The 21788-nt window shown below is 43.4% G+C and overlaps 2 protein-coding genes and 1 pseudogene across 2 annotated transcripts in view; 2 read left to right on the forward strand and 1 right to left on the reverse strand.

The window, feature by feature from the left end:
* LOC141270586 (gastrula zinc finger protein XlCGF66.1-like) overlaps window positions 1-17179 on the forward strand; it is a 41249-nt gene extending 24070 nt beyond the window's left edge. Inside the window, exons 2-6 of the mRNA XM_073680670.1 lie at window positions 3073-3222; window positions 3352-3531; window positions 3615-3738; window positions 3822-3919; window positions 17060-17179. Coding sequence (XP_073536771.1) covers window positions 3145-3222; window positions 3352-3531; window positions 3615-3738; window positions 3822-3919; window positions 17060-17089 — 510 coding nt within the window. The 5' untranslated portion in view covers window positions 3073-3144 and the 3' untranslated portion in view covers window positions 17090-17179. The remainder of the gene's footprint in view (window positions 1-3072; window positions 3223-3351; window positions 3532-3614; window positions 3739-3821; window positions 3920-17059) is intronic.
* The window catches only part of LOC141270587 (gastrula zinc finger protein XlCGF66.1-like), a 445723-nt gene that overhangs the window by 261865 nt on the left and 162070 nt on the right, over window positions 1-21788 (reverse strand). The gene's annotated exons all lie outside the window — the stretch shown is intronic.
* LOC141270556 (uncharacterized) overlaps window positions 1-21788 on the forward strand; it is a 123050-nt pseudogene that overhangs the window by 54424 nt on the left and 46838 nt on the right.

The following is a 21788-nucleotide window of genomic DNA, read 5'->3' on the forward strand; positions in this document are numbered from 1 at the left end:
CAAGGGATTCTAGAGAGAAATGTGCTGCCCAGTGTCAGAAAGATTGGTCTCAGTCGCAGGCCATGGGTCTTGCAACGGGATAATGACCCAAAACACACAGCTAAAAACACCCAAGAATGGCTAAGAGGAAAACATTGGACTATTCTGAAGTGGCCTTCTATGAGCCCTGACCTAATTCCTATTGAGCATCTTTGGAAAGAGCTGAAACATGCCGTCTGGAAAAGGCAACCTTCAACCATGAGACAACTGGAGCAGTTTGCTCAAGAGGAGTGGCCAAAATACCTGTCGAGAGGTGCAGGAGTCTCATTGACAGTTACAGGAATTGTTTGATTGCAGTGATTGCCTCAAAAGGTTCAACAAAATATTAAGTTAAGAGTACCATCATTTCTGTCCAGGCCTATTTCATGAGTTTAATTTTTTTTTTAAATTCTGTGGAAGCAGGGTTGAAAAGCAATGTCTGACTTTCATTTGTTCATTTTCTAAGATTTTTAATTTATTATTACTTTTGTCAGATTCAAGGTATTTCTGTGACCATTGTGGGTTTTTCTTTCATTAAACGAGGGGTACCAACAATTTTGACCACATGTGTAGCTCTATATCCATCCATACCACAGAGTGTAGCATTAACTAGCCTGAGCTATCACTTGGATACCTATAGCACGTATACAGTAGAAATAAAAGATTTTATTATCATGTCAAATTTCTTCTGGATCATAATTATTTCTGCTTTGACAATCAATTTTTTTTTTTTTTTTTTTTTTTTTTACAAAGGAGGGGAGTAAGTATGGGTAGCAAATTTTCACCTTCATTGGATTAATGTCCAAATGGGAAGAGCAACACATTTGCAATGAGAGAAATATTTACAGCCCAAAAATCATATGGTACGGTCGATTTATCGACGACCTCCTCCTGATGTTGGGAGGCACACAGGAGGAGGCGTTGAAATGTGCAGAAAATCTCAACAACAATGATTTCAATTTGAGATTCACACATTGTTTTGATCCCCGAGAAATAAATTTTTTGGATCTTAAATTGAACGGTGACAAATATATCAATACAGTAAAAATAACACCCTATAGAAAAGAGACTGCCAGTAACAGTATTCTGCAGGCCAATTCTTACCACCCGCTGCATATCAAGCGCAATATTCCATATGGGGAATTAATTAGGGTGAAACAAAATTGTACGGATAATACTGCGTTTGATATGGAAGCCAGTGAAGTTTATGACAGATTGGCAAAAAGAGGTTATCCTGATTGGAATCTTATAAAATCATGCAAAATAGTATCGAGCCTAGAACGTAAGGATCTTCTCAAAAATAAGGGGCGAAAAAAAGATTTGGGATGTGAAACTTCCAGTGTAACATTCTGTACAACTTATAGTCCCCAGTATAACAAAGTGGTGTCCATTATAAAGAAATACATACAATGTTACACCAGGATCCGGGCTTAATAATATTCTTACCAAGGATATTCGGTTTGTGGCTGTGGTACCATCCTGTCCCCCAGTCTTTTCCTGAGTGAGGAGCATAGGCATTCTGAATCTACTACCTGGTTAAACCTTAGTGTTTTTTTCAAATGCGGAGCGAGCCGCTGTAAAGCGTGTTCACACACAGTGAAAAAGGATACTTTTACCTCACTGCATATTAATCGTATATACAAAATACATGACTTTATTAATTGCAGCACACCCTGGCTTATATACCTTGTTGCATGTATTACCTGTAAGATCCAATACATTGGTTGTACTACCGGCCCTTTAATACTACGGGTTAGAGGACACATATCTGATGCGGTTAATCCTTTGGCCACAAATATTTCAGCAGTGTCAACACACTTCCGAACGTTCCATAAATGGGAAGTTTCAGCACTGAAATTTCAAGGCATAGAAAGCGTGTATAGACCTATCCAGGGGGGGGGGGGGACCATAGGCGCAAACTGCTAAATAGGGAACCATATTGGATTTTTATGTTAGAAACCCGATTAAATCTCAGGCAGGATCTAATGCTACAATATTAATGACAGTTTTGTTTACACCTTGGACATGGTATATCGCTAGTTTTTATATTTATTCTATATTTGAATCACAAATATTTTTCTTTTTTCTACATGTCAATGATATTAATTTTAGAGGGTAATAATATGTGTCACTAACGTTTTTATTTCACTTTTGTCTATGCTAATCATACTGACCTCAGAGACTAGTGAGCACATGATAACTTATCTTTAATGACAACCTACCTTTATATGCTCACTAGTCCACAGTTCAGACAGACCATGATTAAGACTGCAAGTCGAAACGCATAGGTCGAGACCGCTGTGATCCTTGTGTGCACTAAGACTTATTATGGTGGTAGCAGCATTTTTTTAATGCCTCAATAAAAGCTATGTTTTAATCAAGTTTATATCCTGATACACTGGATCATTCCTCCTATTTTCTGATTTTAATATCTGTTTTTTATGGAGTTTTTCTTGTAATATAGGAAAGCCTAAGGCCAGAAATAAACCCCATAAAACACTGTACATGGAAACTTTGCTATCAAATAACTCCTGTCTTTGTGTTCTTACAAACAAGCTTTTATAAATGCCTCAAACTTCTGAGTGTGAATCAGACCTGAGATCTAACATGATAGAAGATGACAGTCCGGTGAAGACGGGAAACATATAGACGGCCGGTGGTGATGTAGTCAGTGACGGACTCTGGCCAAATACGTTTATAGAGCTGTAGTAGAAGATGAAGATTTCGCCTTCATCATGAAGTAGTTATTTCTCATGTCACGTGTAATGAATATCTCCTGCAGTATTGCTAATACCGATTCCAGTGTCAGTAAATGAGATGAGAATTAGCAATAAGGAAGATGAGTCTATGAGAAACCTATTCACTTGCAGATTCTGAGGAAGAAACTGCTTGTTGTCTGTGGCCTAAAATATATAGGTTTTATTAGTAGATGTAAAGAAGAAAACTAGATACTGTAAAACATAAATCTCCTCAAATGTTTCCCTTATTATCTCCAGTAATTGTATTATTACACAGGATTTTTATGATGTTACATCGGCTCAACTTCTCATTCAGGTCTCTACAATATCGGATCCTCTCAGTGAAGATATTCTATATAAGAGAATTTTCCTGATTTACCCATCAAAGATGAATATGGACACAGACAAGATGGCTGAGAAAATATTGCACCTCACCCTAGAGATTCTCTTCCGGCTTACTGGACAGGTGAGAGATTCTGATGACGTCACATTACATCATTGTTATCTATGGAAATAACAGATGGACAGAACTGGAGAGGTGAGGACTCTGGAAATATCTGTAGGGAGATTTATGAATGTGTCTCTCCATAACCAGGATTACACAGTAGTGAAGAAAACCTCTAGTGAGTGCTGTCAGGACCCTGTGTCTGAGGGATGGGGAAGACCCCTGAGCCCAATCACGGAGCTTCCACCTCACCCCCTGATATATGAGGACATCAATGACCAGAAGATTCTAGATCTCACCTACAAGATGATTGAGCTGCTGACTGGAGAGGTGACACTGCTGGGAATGCTGGGACATTATACAGTAATGCTATGAAGGGATCAGGGGGATGACTGTATCATTGTATGTGTCAGGTTCCTATAAGGTGTCAGGATTTCGTCGTCTATTTCTCCATGGAGGAGTGGGAGTATTTAGAAGGACACAAAGATCTGTACAAGGACATCATGATGGAGGTTCCCCAGCACCTCACATCACCAGGTAATAGACAGGACTGAATATACACAGCCTATAATTGTCTATATGTAAAGAATGAATTCAGTCCCTGTATGTGTTTCTTCCAGATCTATCCAGTAAGAGGACAACACCAGAGAGATGTCCACATCCTCTTCTTCCACAGGACTGTAAACAAGAAGATCCCAATATTCCTCAGGATCATCAGGTAGATGGAGAGAAGGTGTCATGAGATCTCTCCTGTGATGTGTAGACGGCTGTGAAGGTCTTGGGTTCGGTCTCGTGTTCGGTCTTGATTTATCCACCAGAATTATATGGTTTATATTTGTATAATGAGAATGGTGAAGAGGGCTGGATTAGAGCTGATTGTTTGTGATGAGCGAGTGTATTCGTTACTATTCACGCTAATAGTACGGTATTCGGGTTACTAGTTATATTGCGAGTATTTGTGTACTCTCTTCGCTATATTCGGATGTCCCGCCCTGCCATTTTGGCGCCTCCTTTGCAGCCACTAAACATGCTGGGCTTCATAACCAATCACAGTAATGTCGCAGAAATCTTGATTGTGGCATTACTGTGATTGGCTGGCCGCCCAGAGTCATAGGGTCTATTTAAGCCCTGCTGCCGCCATTTTGTGCACATTGCGTCTGGAGCCAGCATTCTATAAGCATAGGGAGAGATTGCGGAGCTGTTAGGGAGAGTGTTTAGGCCTCTTGATAAAACAAAAGCCCTTTTAAGGGCTACCTGCAGTGTATACTAGTTCTGTGTTTAAAGTAGCCGCTCGGGGGCATGGCCTGGCCGGGCATGTGAGTAGAAGTGAGGCAGAAGAGCTCCTATAACCCTGTCCTGTAATCCTTCCTGCCCGAGGGAATCATTGCTTCTAAAAGATCTCACCAGGTGGCCTGCGGTCTCAGGAGTGCGGGGGAGCAGTCGGTGGTGCAGAACGAGATGACCCGGCGAGATAGCAAGCAGAGGCAGGCGGCTGGCTCATCACAGCATGAGGGCCAAAATGGTGCCGTGGCCTCTGAAGCGGGAACTGAAACTCCAAGGCAGCGGGAGAAGCGCATGGAGGTGGTGAACAGGCTCTCCAAATATGCGCATGGCGGAGGAGCTGAGGAGCTTACACCCGACCGGAATGTGCAGTCATTAAAAAGCACGGTAACTGAGGGGGATGTGGAGAAGGCAGCGGGGGAGGCACATGAGAGGAATGTGCAGGCTGCTAAAACAACAACTACCCCCAGCAGAGAGGCTCAGGTTACCAGTGGTGCTGACTCACTGGCAGAGGATGATGAGCCTACTTTAAAGGATGTGCTGCTGGCCATCTCACATAGTAAAGCAGATCTCACTGAACACATAGGGTCTGTGAAAGTGGACATATCTCATATATATTCCATGACATGCAGAAAATGAGGGAGCGCCTCACTGCAACAGAAGGCAGAGTGGGGGATTTGGAGGATACTGTGTCTCCTATGACTAAAACACTTAAAACAGCTACTGACTCTATTAACTATTTACTCAGCAAAGCGGATGATCTTGAAAATCGCCTAAGAAGAAATAACGTGCGTATTGTGGGTGTGCCTGAGAAAGCAGAGGGCAGAGAGGTGGTGGACTTTTTTGAGAAATGGCTGCTGCAATCCTTTGGAAAAGATAAATTCTCTAAAATGTTCGCTATTGAGAGGGCACACAGGGTCCCCACCCGACCTCCACCGCCTGGGGCACTGCCACGTACAGTTTTAATCAAAATGCTGCATTTTCGTGACAGAGATAAAATCCTACAATTGGCGCAGTCGGCTAATGACTTATGTATAGAGGGGGCGAGAGTGTCCTTCTATCCTGATTTTTCGGTCGAGGTTCAAAGGAGACGCGCCCAATTTCAAGATATCAAGCGCAGATTGAGAGCACTTCAAGTACCCTATGCAATGCTATATCCTGCACGGCTGCGAGTCATAGCAATGGGTGAAACTCATTTCTTTGATTCACCAAAGGAGGCTGCAAAGTGGCTGGACTTAAAAGCGAGACAAATCCGGACGGGCTGATGCCAATTTTGAGAAGATTCCTGACAGAATATAATATAATAATTCAAGAAATTTGAATTCTAGTGGATAATACTCCGCTGTTGGCTAATGAATCTCTGTTTATAAATGTTATGATTATTATTTTTCAGTTTTTGTATACTGCTTATAACTTGGCTCTGATATATACCTCGGGCAGGCCAATATACTTATATGGTTGTTGAGGTGCTGGTTTCACCTACAATGTATAGGCAGGGTTAAGACACTCTGCCGTTTGAATGTTCTTGGAACGTTGTGTGGGGGGGAAATGAGGGAGTCTCTGATGCAACTCGTGTTGCGGCGCCTCGTGTGCTTAAGGCCTACTAGGCTGCATGAGGCTAAACACCAGACTCTACATAGTACGGCTGTTGGTATTCATTTGATTAAGGGGGGGGGATGTTAAATGAGGTAGCGATGGGGGGTAAAGGAACAGAACTTACTTTGATTGGTGCAGACGGTGTATTATTACAATACTATAATCTTGATGATCAGACACACGAGTGTGTACAGAGGGGGGCATGTGACAGTTCATTTTCAATCGTTAAAACATGGTTAAGCAGATTAATGTAGTATCCTGGAATATTAGAGGTATGGGAGATCACAACAAAACATTTGCGGCACTTAAATATCTTAAGGAATATCGGGAGTCGATAATCTGTCTGCAAGAGACGCATTGCAATACGGAGGCCGCTGCGGCACTGAGCAAGCTTTGGAGGGGGCCGGCCTATCATTCTATACATAGTACTTACTCTAGGGGGGTTAGTATATTGATTCATCCTAATTTACCTTTTGAATGTGAGAGAAGTATTTGTGACAGGGAGGGTAGGTATGTATGTCTAGTGTGCAGAGTGGCTGGGCTAATTGCCTAATTGCTCTATATATTCCTCCACCTTTCTCTATACAGACTTTGCGCCAACTATTCCCGTGGATAACGGAATTTGCTACCATACCCCTGTTATCGGTGATTTTAATATGTATCTACATGCTGAGCTTGATAAGTATAGGGGTAATGTGGGGGGAGGGGCTGCTCAAGATACATCGTTGGCAAGGGTCCTGCAGGAAATCAGTCTGGTAGATGTGTGGCGGGTTCGTTTACCAAATGTTAAGCAGTATTCGTGTTATTCAGCATCCTATTCCTCTCTGTCCAGAATTGACCTGGCTCTGGGAAATAGTCATCTAGTCCCTCTAGTCACTAAAGTAGAATACTGCACGAGATTGTTATCTGATCATTCTCCATTATTGGTTGTTCTGGGGGTCGATCCTGGCACCATAAACAGAAGGGCACTGTGGAGGTTTAATCCCTACTGGCTGGACGTATTCGGGGAACAGTTAGATTTAGCAGGTAAATTGGAGCATTTCTTTAAAGACAATATAGGCTCTGCTCCTTTAAATACAGTATGGGAAGCCATGAAGGCGTTCTTAAGGGGGATCCTGATTAAGGAAATTTCCATGATCAAATCCAAAAATAGGGCTCGTACTCAGGAGTTGCAAAGGGAACTAGACATACTGGAGCAGAGGTATGTTGGGTCTCCAATCATAGAGAATAGGGAACACTGGACTCGGGCACAGGCTACACTAAATGACCATATATTGAAACAAGCAGAACATAAACGTTTTTTTTTCTTAAACAGCAATTTTATGTGGAGGGAGAGAGTGCAGGGCACTTGCTGGCCACTATAGCCAAGGCCCAGACTGGGGCTCCTATGATTGCAGATATCAGGGATACTAGGGGTGCGGTAATTACTGATTCAAAGGCTATAATAGAAGAATTATTTCAGTTCTACAGACAATTATATGCTTCCAAACTGACTAAGGCGCAAAGGGACATAGATCTATTCCTTCATGATATGCAAATACCATGCCTAACAGATAGCCAGAGAGAGCAACTAGATGCACCAATCACCCTGGAGGAGATGCAGGAAGCTTTAAAAGATTTTCAAAATAACAAAGCCCCTGGTGCTGATGGGATCCCTGCGGAAATTTATAAGGAGGCTGGGGGGGTTTTACTTCCCAGGTTACTGGAAGTGTTTAAAGAAGCGAGGGAGGGGGGGGGCCTTGCCGGCTTCAATGAGGGAGGCTAACATAGTTCTTTTGCCAAAACCTGGAAAGGATGCACTAAACCCCGAATCATATAGGCCAATATCCTTACTCTCGGCAGATGTAAAAATTTTAACTAAGGTCTTGGCTACCAGATTGGTGGTAGTTATTACACAACTGGTTGCAGAAGACCAGACTGGGTTTATACCGGCCAAGTCGACGGCAATTAACTTGCGTCGGCTTTTTCTTAATCTACAAATGCAGTCACAAAATGCAGGTGGTAGGGCAGTACTATCACTTGATGCCGCTAAGGCTTTTGATAGTGTCGAATGGGAGTATTTATGGGCTGTTTTGCAAAAAATGGGGTTCGGTACTGGATTTCGGGCCTGGGTACGGCTTCTATATAACAATCCGGTAGCTCGGATTAGAATTAATGGTAATCTTTCTGGTAGCATTGAAATGGGCAGGGGCACGCGTCAGGGCTGCCCGTTGTCTCCCCTACTGTTCGCCCTGGCTATGGAGCCATTGGCTGTTAAGCTTCGTTCCAGCAGTGAAATTCAGGGTTTCCGCTACAAAACACTGGAGGAGCGGGTGGCCCTATACGCTGACGACCTTCTGTTGTTTTTGGGTGACACGGAGCAATCTCTGATGACAGCTATGAATTTAATAAGGGAGTTTGGAGATCATTCTGGCTTACGGATTAATTGGGACAAATCCGTTCTTATGCCGGTTGATGGTTTGTCTCAGAATACTAGGGTAGGGAGTACTTGCTTGAAGGTGGTGCGAGAATTTAAATATCTCGGAGTTAGAGTGACCACATCTATCGGAGATTATATTCCTTTAAATTTACTTGAACTGCTTACTAAATTTCAACAAAAGGCCAATACTTGGAGCAAACTTCCCCTATCAATGGTAGGTCGAACTAACTTAATTAAAATGGTGTTAATGCCCCAATTATTATATATCCTTCATAATTCACCGGTTTGGATCCCCATGAGAATATTTTATAAATTTCAGGCACTGTTTCGGGAATTGATCTGGAAAAAAGGGGTGGCCAGAATCAGTTTGGATACACTTCAAAGGCCCAAAGATCAGGGGGGACTAGCCGCACCTAATCCATGGATATATTTTCTAGCTTCTCAAATGCAACAGCTCTGGTTAATCCAGGGGAACCTAGATAAACTGATACGTCTACTCTCACACAATCTGCCAATTACCTCCTTTCTAGAAACAGGAACCTCGGGGTGGGATGCTAGGCGACACCTCCCGACCCTAACACTTATGGGGAAAACGTGGCAGAAAATCAAATTGTTGTTGGGAATAAAAGGCTTTACCCCATTTACCCCGTTGTGGCATAATGTGGGCCTTCCAGAGATCCATAAATTGAAAGGATTCGCAATATGGGAAAAATTGGGAATAACTAATGTGGCGCAAATATTAGAGGGGGAAATATTTAAATCGTTCCAACAGATAAAAGAAGAATATTGTATTCCACAAACTAGTTTTTACTTTTATCTCCAATTGAGGCATGCATGGTTTGTACAGCCGCGACATATGCAAAGTAAAATCCAACATCATCTACTGTTTAACACATTATTATGCCATAGAGGTGGGAAGGGATTGATTTCCAGAATTTAAGGGATACTTATGCAGCAATTTCAGTGGGACAGACCCTTAAATGTTAAGGAGAGGTGGGAACGCGACATTGGTACTATAACCTCGGAAGAATGGGAAGATGTGGTGGGGAGCGTTCCGATACTATCTACATGTGAGGCACATAGACTTTCACAGTTGTACTTATTACATAGGGTATATAGAACCCCCAAATTTCTACAGTGCATTGGGGTAAGGAATGACAGTATGTGTCCGAAATGTGGAGAGGAAGGAGCAGATCTTATGCATATGATGTGGACGTGTAGAAAGGTCGCTGTATTCTGGAATGAGTGTGTGCAATACATTAATGATGTGTTTGAGTGTAATTTACCACTATATCCTAAAGTGTGTGTATTAGGCCTTGTAGAAATAATAGGATGTGAAGAGGATGAAATAATAGCTGTTAAGAGGACTCTATACCAGGTCAGAAAGCTTATAGCTGCACATTGGTTGGATCCCTCCCCTCTCAGGCTCCAGGAATTTTTGGATAGAATGCGTCTTTTATTGAGATTAGAAGAGGGAGTGTACAAAAAGCGGAAGGCTATACGTAAATTTGATAAAATCTGGGGTAAATGGAATATGTTTCATGGTTATCATATTATGTCTATTTTAAATATCACTTGAGTTTGATATGTTGTGGTCTCTCATGTTCTGTATAACTAATTACTGATTATCAGATATTAAACTCTGTACCCATGGATCAAATTATTAATGCTTTAACAGTCGGATAAGCTATATGATGGTATACGGTCTGTAACAAAAATTTGCTTTTGCCATATGGTTCTTGGGGCTGTTATGGGTGGGGGGAAGGGGAACGGGTGGGTCTTGAGAGGCACTGCTAGTTTAGTGATGCCTCACTGTTGTTTATGTATAATGTTATAAAAAGTTTTTTAATAAAAAATATCTGATTTAAAAAAAAAAAAAGTAGCCGCTCACTAGCTCCATAATACCATCAAAAAATAGCTCTTTTCAGAGCTGAAGACACACAACAAAGTCAGAGTACAAGGAGGGAGAGATTGTGTATTAGGTAGGGAGTGTATTAGGTAGTGTTCTTCCAGTGTCCATATTAAAACAGCTCTTGTAAGAGGCAAAGCAATATTTTTCCAGCACACACAGAAGTAGCATTTTGTGCTGCCTTTTTTTTTTAGCACCGGTCTATTTTCCCTGCTGTTTTAGGGGTCAGTGCCTACCTTCTGTCCATATTAGTCCACTTAAAAAAGCGTTTTGTGCCCTACACAAAGCAGTAGTCCAAACATTTCCTACTGCCTGCTACAGAGCATGCACCAGGTCATTTTAACGACTATTTTGGCTGTGACAGCTATCTTGGCTTGTGCCATCAACATCTGAAAATCTGTCAACAAAACCCAAAATGCCAAAAAAGCCTGTTGTTAAGGGACGTGGACGTGGTGTTTTCAGTGGTGCGCGAGAAGGCACTCTGTGTCAGGTTAGAAGAAGCTTGATGCATTCACTATGTTCCTGGAAAAATTTCCCTGTCTGGAACGTAAACGTGTGTGGAAGCCAGAAGAGTGAGAGCAGATTCTGTCGTGGATAGCAGACAAGGCCTCTACGCATTTATCAAGAAGCAACAAATCTTCCACGACCACACAGTCTACTGTGGATACACAGAAGACTGGCCCATCCAATCCTGAAGCTGGTTCTCCTTCCTCCAGCCATTATCAGTCACAGGAGACATATGACCCTAAGCTTGGCCACTCCGAGGATCTGTTTGGTACGTATCCTTTGGTTGGCTCTGGACTATCACCGTGCAGCATTGAAGAGGGACAAGAGAAGGTGGCATGCGTTGATGCTCAAACATTTGAGGACCTTACGGCCAGAAGAAAGCCACTTGACGGAACGTCATTTTTTGTCTCCAGAGGTGGAGGCTAATGATGAAACACAGTTGCTATCAAGTCAGCCTACAATGTCAACTGGGAAGGAGGATTAGATGGAAGATGAGGTGGTCGATGATGAGTCCACTGATCCGACCTGGACCGTTGGCATGCATAGCCATGACAGCAACACAGAGGAAGATGGATATGTAGCACCAACACAGGCACCAAGCGGTCGTGGTTTGACCAGAGTAAGAACTGGGTCAACTGTTCCCAAGAGCACCCTCGCTGTGCGCCAAGTCAGGGCAAGGGGGCGTTCAGCTGCTGTGTGGAATTTTTTTTCTGAAAGTCCTTCCGAGAAAAACATTGTAGTCTGTAGCATCTGCCATACCAACTTCAGCAGAGGCCAGGGCAAAGGCAACCTACATACTCACCATCCAAGGCTCAAGTTCGATGCTTGAAAACCTTCTATTCAGGAGACATAAATACAAAACAAAAATCTAGGGTGGGAAGACATCAGCCCACCATCAGGATATAGGAGTACTACCGGACTAAGGCACCCTGAAGGAAAAGCCCCTCCAGAGACGGGCCGCCCTCCGGGCACCCAGTCTTTCATACTCCATCGAAACTAAAACTTGTGCATTCCGCGTGAAATACCTGACCACTGAAATGGTTCGGTCCCTTCTCCCAAGGTCTCCGAACGCTCCATAGGCCCACCCGGCATAGGACAGAGTAACCAATGTAAACTCCCACCCTGTTGTACACCTCTGTATTAAAGGGACAATGAAGCAGGAAGTGCTTCATGCTTTCCAGCATGTTAGCACAAGCCTCACGGGGGCAGCGCCAAGTCAAGTCCCAGTACTTCCTGGGGATCCTGCTAGTATTTAACAAATGCAACCCAACCTCCAGATCCCGACTTGGGCAGTCCTTGAGGACCAATGGACTCTGAAAATGAGAAAGCAAGACCCTCCTATCGAGGAGTTTCCTCGGGAGGGACCTCACCTCCCACATTCCCAGACCCCACCGGTGGATCTGGATCATTTTCCGAACCGGGGTAACATAAGCCGGGAGATGCCCATGCGGTGTGCGAAGATCCATCAATCTTCCCCCTGTCTCCCATTCCTGGAAGAAAGGCTGAAACCATCCCTTGCAGGATAATACCCACAGAGGAGCCCTCTCCATCTAGAGGTTTGCCATGTTAACGTTCAAGAAGGTGTTCACTAGGAACACCACGGAGCTCACCATATCCAACCAACCTAGTCTCCTCGTGCGGTAAGTGACCTCCCGCTTGACTAGGTTCAGTCTATTCCCCCGTAACATCTGAAAGAACAGACTGTAGACCCATGTACAAAGAGGCTCTGACAAGACAAAGATGCTGCCCAGGTAGATTAGCAAGGGGAGCAGGAAAGCTTTGCAAAGGCCAACCCTTTCCCTCAGGGTCAAAGACCAACCCTTCCATTGGTCCACTCTTTGGGCGACACCTTTGATTCTGCCTTCCCAGTTTTTCATGAGGTAATCACCCTTGCTGAATTCGGTGCCCAGAACTTTGGCGTGTTCTTGGGGTTCAGGGAGGGTGTCCGGAAGATCAAACCCGGGTTCTCCGCCTCCCAGCCAGAGACTTTCACACTTATCCTGGTTGACCTTGGACCCGGATGCCTCAGAGTAGCGCTCCACTTCTAACATCATCACTATTGCGTCCTCTTGCGAAGAAACAAAGACTGTGACATCGTCCGCGTAGGCCACTACCCTCAGGATAGCCTCCGGCGCCGCCCTGCCCATCCGCACCCCTGCCAACGATCCATAATCGATCCTTCTGAGAAAGGGATCAACTGCAAAGGCGTAAAGCAAAGGGCTAAGAGGACAGCCCTGATGGACACCAGATCCTACCCTGAAAGGTTGTCCAATCCACCCATTTACCAGAGGGAAAGTCTCAGCCCCTGCATACAAGGTCTTAAGCCAGTCCACAAACCCTCCAGGCAGACCATACCTCAAGAATGGACCAGAGGTACTCATGGTTAACCCTATCAAATGCTTTTGCCTGATCCATGGTCAGCAAGAACCCCTTCCAAAGGCCTGCCCTGCCTTGCTCCATGGCCTCTCTGACAAAAAGAACAGCAGTAAAAGTGCTACAGCCAGGAATGCAACAGTGCTGAGCCTTTGAAAGGAGCCGGGGTGCAAACTTCACCAGCCTGTTGAAAAGTATCTTAGCCAAAAACTTCCTGCTCACATTGAGAGGTGCTATGAGACGCCAATTCTCAATGCGTGACGGATCTTTACCCTTCAACAAAATGATCAAAGCTGACCTCCTTAATGATCTCGGAAGAGTGCCCAAGGAGAGACACTCATTAAACACCTGAGTCAAGAGAGGGACTAAAGGGTCCCTAAAGGTCCTAAAGAACTCGGATGTTAAGCCATCCAGACCTGGCGACTTTTTGGGTCTAAGCCCATCGATTGCCAGTCTCGCTTCCCCTTCAACTTTGAGTACTGCACACACCTCGTGAGCGGTGATCAGGCTATTATCAGCATAACCATCCCGCTGCTGTGTCTCTTGAAACAATCACTGCATAATCTCAAAGAGGAAGCTTTGAGTGCCCAGCATGTTGGTATGGAGCCAGATTTCCCAATGGGTGTTACTACCCAGCCCACTCAATATTCTGAGGCAACAATGGGTGATGAGGAGGAAGATGAGGAGGGAGAGGACTTGTTTTTCTGTGCTACCGAGGGGGCTCGTAATGCTACAGAGGGGACACCCAACCCAAGCTTCAGGTCTGTCCTGGCTGGATGGGCTGGAGAGGAGGTGGAGGAGGAGGCGAGTCAGCGTGAGGAGAGGATGGGTACTTTTTCTACTGTTGGGGACACGGAACATTTGCCTTTTTTGCAGCTTGGCCCACATGGCACAGTTGATGTGTAAGTGTCTGTGGCAAGACCCTCGCGTGATACATATTTTATCAAACAACCTATACTGCTTGGCCACCTTTCTCGATCCACGGTACAAGGAGAAATTTCCTTCTCTTCTTTTGGAGTCACCAAAGAGTTTTACAATGGAATCGTTTAAGAGGGCCGTTGTAGATCAGTTGCTGAAAACATCACCCTCAAACAATGCTGGTGGCAGAGGTACCAGCTCTTTTCTACACCAAGGGATAATGGGGAGAGAGACGAACACCGGCTCCAATGGAGGTGGAGGAACATGGGCACAAATTGGGCTATTTTCAGTAAACCAGCACAACAGCAAGGGCTATCTGTGCCTGTAACAATGCCAAGGAGGGATAAGTTGCAGAACATGGTCAAGGGTTACTGAAGTGACCATATGTGCGTCCTTTCTGACGCTTCAGTTCCCATTAATTATTAGGTGTCTAAACTGAACACTTGAACCGACCTCTCCTTATATGCCTTGGAGGTGCTGGCCTGCCCGGCTGCTAGTGTGGTGTTTGAGCGTGTTTTCAGTTCCGCTGGGGTAATCATCACTGATAGGCGCACACGCCTCTCCACGAAAAATGCAGAGAGACTTACCCTGATTAAATTCAACAAGGACTGGATATCTCCACAGTTTGTAATCCCTCCAGATGACAGCAAGCCAACCCACCTTCACCAAAAATGCAGATTCATGCTACTGCTGTTAACGTCACCCCCTTCCCATAAAAACCAGATTCCTTCCTTCGTCAACAATGACTCAGCCCATAGGGCTAATTTTTTCAAACCCTATGCACATTGTGCAGTGGACAAACCAGGACAGTATTCCTACTCCAGCCTAACTACTATTTGTGATTGGAGGCCCTTGGGATGGTGGCTTCCTGCGTCAACCATGACTCAGCCCATAGGGCTAATTTTTACAAACCCTATGCAGATTGTGCAATGGACAAACCAGGACAGTATTCCTACTCCAGCCTAACTACTATTTGTGATTGGAGGCCCTTGGGATGATGGTTCCTGCGTCAACCATGACTCAGCCCATAGGGCTAATTTTTACAAACGCTATGCACATTGTGCAGTGAACAAATCTGGAATGTACAGTGGTCCTACCAAACTAATATTTGTCATTGGAGGCCCTTGTCACAGGTTGTGCCACATTGTGACAGAGAGGGGATACATATGCAATAGAAATTAACACTGACTTGTTGATGACCGACTGACGGCCCTCTGAAAACATGAATTGAGGGCCAAAACTACTACAGTACTCCATCGTAGATAATGTTTGACAAGGGAGGCCCTTGTCAAGGAATCTCCCTGCACCTATAACACAGCCCCCAGGAGTAATTTTTGGAAATACGATGCACATTCTGCACTGGACCAAGTAGTACAGTATCAAGAAGTCTTCTCTTCCTATATAATCTTGGGAATATTGACAATCAAAATCTCTGAGCCATTTGGAGAAGCTTCTCCAACCCATCCTTGTGGGGGTGCACCTACTGGTGCGTTCTAGCTGTGCTTGTAAAGTGCTGGAGAATAGCGAACTAACAATGATGTATGACAGAGGGACCTACAAAATGTATAAGTCAGGGCCCTCCCAATTGTAAAAGGCGAAAAAAAACCACAACAGTATGTGTGAACAAAGGCTAAAAGGGATATTTTTTTGGTTTATCCGGTTTATTAGCCTTATATACAAGTGATTGTGCAGGAAAAACTGTTTCTTAAACTTTTTGGCCTGTTAAATGCAATTTAGGTTAGGTTTGGTTGTTCTTCTTGTGTGTCTGTAAAAGTGGCGTAATACTGCAACAAACTTATTCCCAGAAACCATTTGTGAGTCAGAAATGCGTGCAGGCACATTCTCCAGGCTCTTCCCATCCATTTCAGCCTTTTCCTCAGGCCCCCAGGCCCCTTAGTAGGGTCCAGCAGCAAATTACTCGCATTTCCCAATTGCTAATATTCTGTTAATATGTCCCTGACATTAATATTTCCCTGACAAACACCATTCCTACTGTAAAGCACGGAAATGGATCGCTGATGTTTTGGGGATATGTGAGCTACAAAGGCACAGGAAACTTGGTAAAAGTTGAAGGAAAGATGAATGCAGCACGTTATCAGCAAATACTGGAGGCAAATTTTCACTCATCTCACCGGAAGCTGCGCATGGGACGTACTTGGATGTTCCAACATGACAACGTTCCAAAACACAAGGCCAAGTTGACCTGTCATTGGCTACAGCAGAACAAAGTGAAGATTCTGGAGTGGCCATCTCAGTCTCCTGACCTCAATATCATTGAGCCACTCTGGGGAGATCTCAAGCGCATAGTTCATGCTAGACAGCCCAGGAATTTACAGGAACTGGAGGCTTTTTGCCAAGAAGAATGGGCAGCTTTACCTTCTGAGAAAATAAAGAACCTCATCCACAACTACCACAAAAGACTTCAAGCTGTCAATGATGTTAGAGGGGGCAATACACGGTATTAAGAACTGGGGTATGTGAACTTTTGATCAGGGTCATTTGGATGGTTTTGGTTGTCATTTAAGATTTGAAAAGAGAAAACACAGTAGTTTGACAATAAATTGTTTCACCCAACCAATATCCATTCTGAGCACAACTGTAATTATTTATATATATATATATATATATATATATATATATATATATATATATATATATATATATATATATATATATAATATTAGTACAGACCAAAAGTTTGGACAGACCTTCTCATTTAAAGATTTTTCTGTATTTTCATGACTATAAAAATTGTACATTCACACTGAAGGCATCAAAACTATGAATTAGCACATGTGGAATTATATAGTTAACAAAAAAGTGTGAAACAACTGAAAATATGTCTTATATTCTAGGTTCTTCAAAGTAGCCACCTTTTGCTTTGACGACTGCTTTGCACACTCTTGGCATTCTCTTGATGAGCTTCAAGAGGTAGTCACCGGAAATGGTTTTCACTTCACAGGTGTGCCCTGTCAGGTTTAATAAGTGGGATTTCTTTCCTTGTAAATGGGGTTGGGTAAATGGGGCAGTGTATGAGACCAGTGATAAAAAATAAAAATTATATATGTCTCACAGTGAAAAACAGTGAAATTAAATATGTAAAAAACTCTAAAAAAACGCACACAAATCACGAAAGGCCGCTTCGCCATTTAAAACGCAGCAATTGTCATACAACAAAAATAAACAAAAAAAAGTACACACAATTGTTATTGCTGCGTCCGGAATGACCCGCTCTATAAAACTGGCATTTTATTTATTCTGTTTCGCGGACACCGTAAAAAAATATATAAATTCACGCCAAAACATCGCTTATTGATCATACTGACTAGCGATCAAAAAGTTATGTAACAAAAATTGTAAAAATGAAAACACCAAACTGCAAAAAAACAAGCCCTAATATAGCTAATAGCCCTAATATAGCTCATTCGGCAAAAAAAATAAAGTTTCATCTCTCAGAATATGGCCAAAACAAATTCATTTTTGTAAAATATTATTTTTAGTCTGTAAAAATAACAAAGCACAAAAAACATAAATATGGTATAGCTGTAATCGTACCGAACAAATCAGTCTAATCACTTTTACTGCACAGCGAATGGTGCAAAAAATTACTGTATTGCTGTTTTTGGTTTTTGGTCATTTTATGTCTGAAAAATCTGCATAAAAAGCGATCAAAAAATATGTGCAAAATGGTACCAGAAAAAATCTGTTACTCGTCCCACAAGCAATAATCCGTCATACAGCTCTGTTTGCCAAAAAATAAAAAAGTTACAGTTCTCAGAATATGGCAACAAAAAAACAATTGTTTTTATAAAAAAGCATTTTTACTCTGTGATAGCAGTAAAACCTTGAAAAAAAAAACAACAAAACAATATAAATCTGGTGTCGCTGTAATTGCACCGACCAGAAGAATAAATCCACCTAATCAATTATACCAAACGGAAAACGGTGCAAAAATAAAAATATGAACTATTCTTGTACTGCTGTCTTTGTTCATTCTACCTTACAAAAATCGGAATAAGGCTCCACTCACATTTATCCTGCGCTCTCCACTGAGACCTTATGTCGAGATTTCCGTGTAAATTCCCTAAAAACGAGATTCAGATAAAACCCCGGACGGAACCACTCACTTATGAGGCCGATGGAGTCACTTTGGACTGGCCTCTGTACCAGTGGTGTCCCATTATTTTAGGCATCTTTTTAGCACACAAGTGTGGGCGACCACAGATCTGTGCACGCCTAAAAAGATGGATACCACCGGAGCAAATGCCAAACGTAGCGCAAAGTGTCTCCATCTGCCTCGTTATGGTGGGTGGGTCTATTAAGGGTTTCGTACGAATCACATTTGTGGAATTTACACGGAGATCCCACGGTAAGTGCTCAGCGTTGAGCACAAGTTTGTGATCCCAGCCTTATTCTGGAAGCGATCAAAAAATATATGATGTGTCCCAAAATGTTACCAATAAAAACCTCTTATCCCGCACAAATTCAGCCCCACTGAGGTCCATCGTCTGTCACTGGAACTAATAGGGGGTTCCCACGTTACTAGTAGAACAAACTCTGAAAAGCGATATGGCTCTCTTCCCCCTCGATTAAAATCCAAATGCCCCTCCTTCAGGTGCCACTCTGGGACCGACCTTGTATGAGAGCAGGTGACTCCCACGGGTCAGAAGGCAGGAACTGACTGGTACAGTGGATGAACTTCAGCTGGCAGGCTGACGGGTGGTCCGGGTAGACAAGCCGGCTGATTAGGCAGATAGTCAGGCGAGTGTTCCGGGTAGGCAAGCTGGCGGCACAACAGGTAGCTGGCTGGTGCTTCCAAGTAAGCGGGCAGGCACGGCAGGTAACAGGCAGGTGCTTCCAGGTAAGCGGGCTGGCAGGTAACAGGCAGGTGCTTCCAGGTAAGCAGGTGGGCGGAGCCCATAGACAGATTGGTGGACTGGACTGTAGACAGACTGTCGGGCAGATGAGAAGTCAGGCTAGCGGACTGAGCAGAAGATCAGACTGGCGAACAGGCCTGACTTGCAGAGGACCTGGGGGCTGAAGCAACAACCTTGCACGGGGCACCTCCATATTAGAGGAGGTTCCTCTTATAGGGAAAGCCCTCCGGTGATTGGCCGGGGACTTTTTAGGACGGCGCGCGCGGCCCCTTTAAGAGGGAGCGCGTGCGCCCTAAGCATAGAGCCAGGGAAGCTGCGTGCACCAGCTTCAGCTGCAGGGAGACCGGAAGACGCTGGAGCAGGACCGCAGCTGTAAGGGGGACGGCGTCTCTGCCTGGCCTATGCTACATGAGGGCGCTACAATATATGGGGGCACTACACTGTATGGGGGCACAATGTGTGGGCATTAAACTGGCAGATTTGCAATTCTCCAGAAAAAGCCTGACGTGGATGTTACAAAATAGTCACTGCAGCCGTAGATGAATTCATTGAGAGGTGCAGTTTCTACAATGGGGTTACTTTTGGGGTTTTTCTGCTGTTCTGACACATTCAGGGCTCTGCAAATGTCACCCGCAAACTATTCTAGCAAAATCTGTGTTCCAAAAGCCAAATAGTGTTCCTTCCTTCTCAGCCCTGACATGTGGCCTAAAAGCAATTTCTGATGACATATTGGGCTCACCGTGTTCAGAAGAAATTGTGCGATAAATTATGGGGTCCATTTTCACCTATTAACCCTTGTGTACCTGAAAATTTGAAGCAAATACAATAATTATATTTTTACCACTAAAATGTAATTTCCATGTTTCAGTGTTATAAAATTCTGTGAAGCACCTATGAGTTCAAAACACTCACTACACCCCTAGATTAATTCCTTAGGCAGTAACGTTTCAAATATGGGGTCACTTCTGGGGGGTTTCTTCTATTTTCGCATGTCAGGGGCTCTCCAAATGTGACGTGGCATTGACAATTTATTCCAGATAAATAGCACTCTTTCCTTTCCTAGCCCCGCCATGTGCCCAAACAGAAGTTTTTGACCACATATGCGGTATCATCGCGTTCGGAATAAATTATGTAACAAATTATGGGATCCATTTTCAACTATTATCCATCATGAAAATTACAGATTTGGGGCTCAAACAATATTTTTATGAAAAAAAATTAAATTTTCCGTATGACGACCTAACGTTATCAAATTATGTGTAGTAACTGTGTGTTCAAAATGCTCACTGTACCCATGGATAAAATCCTTGAGGGGTGTAGTTTCCAAAATGGGGTCACTTGCTGGGCATTTCCACTGTTTAGGCACATCAGGGGCTCTCCAAACGTGAAATGACAGCCGTAGACCATTCCATCAAAGTCTGCGTTCCAAAATGTCACTCCTTCCTTTCTGAGCCCTGCCATGCACCCAAACAATAGTTTTCCTCTATATAGGGGGTATCAGCGTACTCGAGAGATTGAACAACAAATTTTGGGCTTCAATTTCTTCTGTTACCCTTGTGAAAACAAAGAAATTTGGGGCTAAAATTACATTTTTGTTAAAAAAGTTGAATTTTTTATCTTCACTGCTCTACGCTCTAAACTTCTGTGAAGCACCTGGGGGTTCAATGTGATCACCACATATCTAGATACATTCCATGAGGGGTGTAGTTTCCAAAATGGGGGGGCTTATGGGGGGGGGGTTCCGCTCTTTAGTCACATCAAGGGCTCTCCAAATGCAACATGGTGTCCGGTCTTATTTACAGCCATTTTAGCTTTCAAAAAGTCAAACAATGCTCCTTCCCATCCGAACCCGCCTAAACAGTGTTTTTCCCCCACATATGGGATATCAACATGCTCAGCAGAAATTCCACAACACATTTTGTGGTCCATTTTCTATTATTAGCCTTGTGAAAATAAAAAAAAAATTGGGTCTGAAGTAAAATTTATGTGAAAAAAGTTAAATGTTTATTTTTTCCTTCCACCTTGCTTCAGTTCCTGTGAAGCATGTGACATAACTCTGATTTAAGGGCATAAGAATTCAAAGTTTGAAAATTGCAAAATCTTCACCAAATTTCCATTTTTTTACAAATAAATGTAAGTCATATTGAATAAATTTTACCACCATCATGAAGTACAATATGTTACTAAAAACAATCTTTGAATTAGTAGGATCCGTTGAAGCGTTCCAGAGATATTGCCTCATAAAGTGACACTGGTCAGAATTGTAAAATTTGGCTTGGGTCAATAAGGTCAAAATTGGCTCTAAGGGGTTAAACAACTCTCCTTAGTGCGATCATACAACACAGAAGCCTCTGCTTGCTCAGATAATGCACTGTACTACTGTAGTGCTGTGTATTATCACTGCCTGTCAGTGTAATACTAACTGCCCAATACACATGAGATAAGTGTTGGCTAAACGGTCATTTGGCAGACGGCTATCTCTCCTGACTCCCCCATACACACAAATATTCCAGCTTTCCTTTGCCTCCAGACTCCTCTAGTGGAGGATTTTCCACAGGAAGAACAAACTGATTAGCCTCTGAAATTCAAGATGCCAGATCCTACTCTGCCCTGATATTATCTGTCGGGAAGCCCCCAAATACATTATATAGTCACCCAAACCCCGAAATCAGTGCTTTCATTCAACCTCAGTCTAATGTGCTTATAT

The sequence above is a fragment of the Phyllobates terribilis genome, unplaced genomic scaffold, assembly GCF_046119375.1.
Source record: "Phyllobates terribilis strain yellow unplaced genomic scaffold, ASM4611937v1 Scaffold_5__5_contigs__length_657084704, whole genome shotgun sequence".
NCBI classification, from domain to species: domain Eukaryota; kingdom Metazoa; phylum Chordata; class Amphibia; order Anura; family Dendrobatidae; genus Phyllobates; species Phyllobates terribilis.